This window comes from Argentina silus, assembly GCF_951799395.1.
Source record: "Argentina silus genome assembly, chromosome: 18".
NCBI classification, from domain to species: domain Eukaryota; kingdom Metazoa; phylum Chordata; class Actinopteri; order Argentiniformes; family Argentinidae; genus Argentina; species Argentina silus.
Window position 1 is genome coordinate 9,498,031 of NC_139672.1, and position 5,000 is coordinate 9,503,030.

The 5,000-nt window shown below is 41.9% G+C and overlaps 1 protein-coding gene across 2 annotated transcripts in view; it reads left to right on the plus strand.

Moving 5' to 3' along the window:
- kcnab1b (potassium voltage-gated channel subfamily A regulatory beta subunit 1b) overlaps positions 1-5,000 on the plus strand; it is a gene marked incomplete at both ends in the record, with an annotated part of 40,697 nt that overhangs the window by 20,678 nt on the left and 15,019 nt on the right. For both annotated transcript variants that reach the window (XM_083689729.1, XM_083689728.1), the window contains 4 exons: positions 830-867; positions 2,322-2,401; positions 2,920-2,964; positions 4,603-4,647. In XM_083689729.1, coding sequence (XP_083545855.1) covers positions 830-867; positions 2,322-2,401; positions 2,920-2,964; positions 4,603-4,647 — 208 coding nt within the window. The remainder of the gene's footprint in view (positions 1-829; positions 868-2,321; positions 2,402-2,919; positions 2,965-4,602; positions 4,648-5,000) is intronic.

Consider the following 5,000-nt stretch of genomic DNA (forward strand, 5'->3'; position numbering starts at 1 on the left):
TACACACACACTATCTAAATGGCCTTTTGCACAGAACAAAATTTGCCATGGCTGAAATGTTGAGGGAGTAATTGAGATTAAACAATAAACTGAATATGGTATGAATGAGCACAGCGGAAATGAGAGAGGCCTCTATTTGTTCCCATCATTATTTTCCTGTGATAAACTGTAGCTTTTATACAACAAAGACTAAGGGCAAAGTTATCCTGATAAAAAAAAAAACACAAACACAAACACAGACACAGACACAGACACACACACACACACACACACACACACACACACACACACACACACACACACACACACACAGACACACACGGTGGAGTGAAACACACACACACACTTACACGCACACACACTTACACACACACACTCTTACACACACAGCATGATGTAAGGGCAACACCTGTATAGAGAATAGAATACAGGATGCACAGGGATGCTCCCCCAGACACACTCTTACACACACACACACACACACACACACACACACACACACACACACACACACACACACACACAGACAGACACACAGCTCCGTCCTTGGTTGATAGCAGCGGTGATTCAAGAGGATATACATTCTTGAGACCAGCGCTGAGTCATGGAGGACGTTGATTGGGAGAGATGCAGGATGACAGAGGAGCAGGACGAGTGTTAAACCTGAGGGTCAGACAGGCAACCCTCTCACCACTCAACTCTTCAGGTGTTTAGTCACATGATGGATGTGGGTCTTAATGATGGGGTTTGGAAGAAGAATTAGAATGTCTGATATGTTCCATGTGTTTCATGTTTGTTCGGATGTTTGACTCTGACGTTTCATTCACAGGTACTTGGGTAACGTTCGGAGGTCAGATTTCAGATGAGGTAAGACTTGGCTGGTTGCTCTGAAAATATGTATACAAAATAAAAAATGAAAAAAAATCTAAATCAAATGTTATTGGTCATGTATATCGCCATACAGCCATAAGTGATATTGTGAAACGCTTTTTGAATCATACAACAACAATCAAGAAATTAACAATACATATAATATAATAAAGTAATAATATATAATATATATATATAATAAAGTAAGAATAATAATGATACATTGCAGATACTCTAGTCCAACTCATTATATCACAGAACCCCTCTGCCTTATTTTTCAGAAAAGCTATTTTTTGACGCTGTAATGCTTTTGAATTTCCAATGTCATGATTATAAAATGATTAGTGGATTCCAGCTTAGTAAAGTGACTTTCAAATATGTAATGCAAAGTCTTTAGAGGGGGATTCTGTTCTAATACCAATTGGTTTGGAGTCTCGGCAAGGTGCTTTGGATATATTTACAGAAATAATGGGGTCCTAATGGGGCCCAAAATATGACTACTCAGTAATTTAGGAAGCTAAATAATATGTCTGGGCTAATCAACTACGGCTAAGGTCAGGGCCAAACCAGGACAACTTTTTTAAAAGGCGGAACATCCCTTTAATGTTAGAGTACATAGCATACGGCTAAATCCTAACCTCGTAATTCAAGTCGAGCAAGTTAGCGTTCAGAGTGCACTGACTGTAAACATTATATAAAACTTATGAGGGAACTGAACATACAACCTTAGTGTTGTCTGTGCCACACTCGAACCCTGCAATCTGAGCTATTTAGACAACTGCTCTCCCTGGTTATCTAAGGCCAAAAATGGTCTTCCCTGGTTAGGTCTCCTTTCCTGTCACATCCTATTACGAGGAAGGACATTCTGATGACACACCCTAGGAACAAACCCCTGGGACACATCAATGTCTCTGCTGTTGTCGCTGTTAACACACACACACACACACACACACACTCACACACACACACACACTCACACACACACTGTGTCGTTTGTTTAGCGTACACAGTTGCAGAGGACTGCATTTACACAACAAAGACTAGAAGATGAAAAACAACAGGACTGAAATAAAAGGCGACATCATATGGGAATGATTTCATGTTATTACATCAAAAACGAATCTCAGAACATCAAAATGTCCTGAGGTCCAACTCGAATGAAGATAAAGCCAAGCAAAGACTACAAAAAAATGACCCTGGTGCCTTGTGTGTGTGTGTGTGTGTGTGTGTGTGTGTGTGTGTGTGTGTGTGTGTGTGTGTGTGTGTGTGTGTGTGTGCGTGTGCGTGTGCATGTGCGTGTGCATGTGTATATATATATATATATATATATGTTTGAGTGTGTGTGTGTGTGTGTGTGTGTGTGTGTGTGTGTGTGTGTGTGTGTGTGTGCGCCTGCGTCTGTATATGTCCCCTGGGCTGAGACCTGAAACCGGTCTTGTTGTGTCTGTCAGGTGGCAGAGCAGCTGATGACCATCGCCTATGAGAACGGGGTCAACCTCTTCGACACGGCTGAGGTCTACTCTGGGGGGAGGTGAGTCTGATCTCAGCTATGGCGAGAGAGAGAGAGAGAGAGAGAGAGAGAGGGAGGGAGAGAGAGAGAGAGAGAGAGAGAGACTTGGAGAGCCACCCATAGTGTGTGCAGTATTATGTTTCAACCTAGCTGTAACATACCTGATTCAATTCATCAACGGTTCTTGGTCTTTAATCTTGAGCCTTGGTGCTGGAGAGACTGTTTTGTCTTTCATATTTAATTTACATAATTAGACTAGACCTGGGTTTCTTGAATGATGAGTGAGGCCATGATATTACTACATGGGGAATATCAATTTCAAGGTTGACACTAAATATCATATTTATATTCATCTCATATTCACTATATCTACTGTATCGTTTATCTACCCCTCTTTCAGGTTTTTAATCAAAGAGTTATGGTGCAGATCTAGGAGAGAAAAGGCTGTGGGCATATATACACACACACAGACACACGTGTGAGCACACACACACACACACACACACAGCCTCAGAGTTAATCTCCTTGGTTTATTACAGAGCCGAGATAATCCTGGGAAACATCATCAAGAAAAAGTGCTGGAGGTAATGTATCACGTTATAAGTCTGTGTGGTTGTTGCACAGTTGCACATATCTGTGTGTGTGTGTGTGTGTGTGTGTGTGTGTGTCTGTATGTGTGTGTGTGTGTCTGTATGTGTGTGTGTGTCTGTATGTGTGTGTGTGTGTGTGTGTGTGTGTGTGTGTGTGTGTGTGTCTGTCTGTATGTGTCTGTATGTGTGTGTGTGTGTGTGTGTGTGTGTGTGTGTGTGTGTGTGTGTGTGCGCCCGCGCGCGTGCGTGTGAAATCACACCGTTTTTTTTTATTTTTAAATCTCCCATCACCAACATTCCGCTAACTAGGTCTGCGGCAGTAACCATGGTGATTGGCAGCCGAAAGTTTATTTGTCTCACAGTTTGAGCATATGGAGCCGCATCTATGCAGAGGTTCACTGGCTCAGACGTTCATAGGCTCATTGGGTCGTAGGCGGCCTGTGCCATCGCAAATATTGATCTCATACATATATATCCTGCCACATTTCGCTACTGTTGATTTCCCATTATAAACTCTTCACTCTTCGGTTCCTGCCAGTTCATTGCCTCCTCTGCAACGTTGACATTGTTTCACAGCTTAAAAATTTAAAAATTTGGTGATGATTTATGGTTTTTGTGTTTATATAAGAGCAGTTAAAACAGACCGGCCAAATTTGTATAATAAAAAACACTATAATAAGAGGGGGATGATGAACACTGGAGAAAGTTAGAAAAAGCATAAATCATAAGAAATCATACAGTAGAGACTCAAGCAGAGTAAAACCCATTAAGTCCCATTGAGACCAAGGTCTCTTTTACAAGGGAGCCCTGCATACACACAGTTTACAATAATACATAACACACATACAAAATTACAACATAATAAAACCAATCAAGAAAAAGAAACAAATTTTTCAACAAGGAGGTCCTCAATCAAAACTCTAAACTACCCTAGCGGCACCAGAGCAACCAATTGAAATGTTCTCTGCAGATTGTTCTCGCAGTGAGGTGCACCACAAAGAAAAGCAGATTTACCCTGTTCAGTGGAGACCCGAGAAATCTCAAGAGTTTTGACCAACTCTGAGAAGGAGTTGGGTAATTGATGTTTTTGAATTTCAATAATGAGGTTAAGTAACTTGGGAGTTTATGCAGTAAGGCTTTATAAACACAAAAAATGAGTCATGCAAAGTTCTACGGAACTTTAACAAGGTCCAGCCAACTTTTTGATAAAGTATGCAGTGGTGAGTATTAATGCTGTGGTAGATGACATCCAAAGCTTTAAGATTAGTGGCTGCTGCACTTCGGTAGATGACATCACCATAATCAAGCACTGTCATGAAGGTTGATTCTACAATCCCCTGTCTGCTTATTCAAACTTTCCCCCTCTCCTTTCCAAATGATACTGTACAAATACACACATCCCTTGTCCAAACCCTCCACAAACACACACCACCCCTCTGTCTGTTTGTCCTTCAAATCTATCTCTGTCTGTCTGTCTGTCTGTCTGTCTGTCTGTCTGTCTGTCATTTTGAACTCTGTGTATCTGTCTGAACTCTGTCTGTCTGTCTGTCTGTCATTTTGAACTCTGTGTGTCTGTCTGAACTATGTCTGTCCGTCTGTTATTTTGAACTCTGCGTAACTGTCTTCCCTCAGGAGATCCAGTCTAGTGATCACCACCAAGCTCTACTGGGGAGGAAGGTGAGTGTTTGCCCCCTCAGCAGTTTCCGAGCCATCCCAAACCGACACAAAAGACATTGTATTCACTCCTCCATCCCAGCTGCATGAAAGAGGATAGAAACTGAGTGTAAAGACCTCTCAGCAAATATTGGAGAGAGAACACTCTATAAAGGAAGTGTGTTGAACTTGAAATCCCCCTCCAAACTGGCAAGAGTACTGAAATCTTGTTCCATTGACAGGCTGAGGGTTGTCTGTCAGAGTTAGTCACACTCACTTCATTTTTATGAGGCTCTAGGCTGCTGTCTGAGCACTGAGGCACTCTGGGGGAGAGAGTTTAACAGGGCCATACATCAAAGCCCTAACGTGCTCCAAGC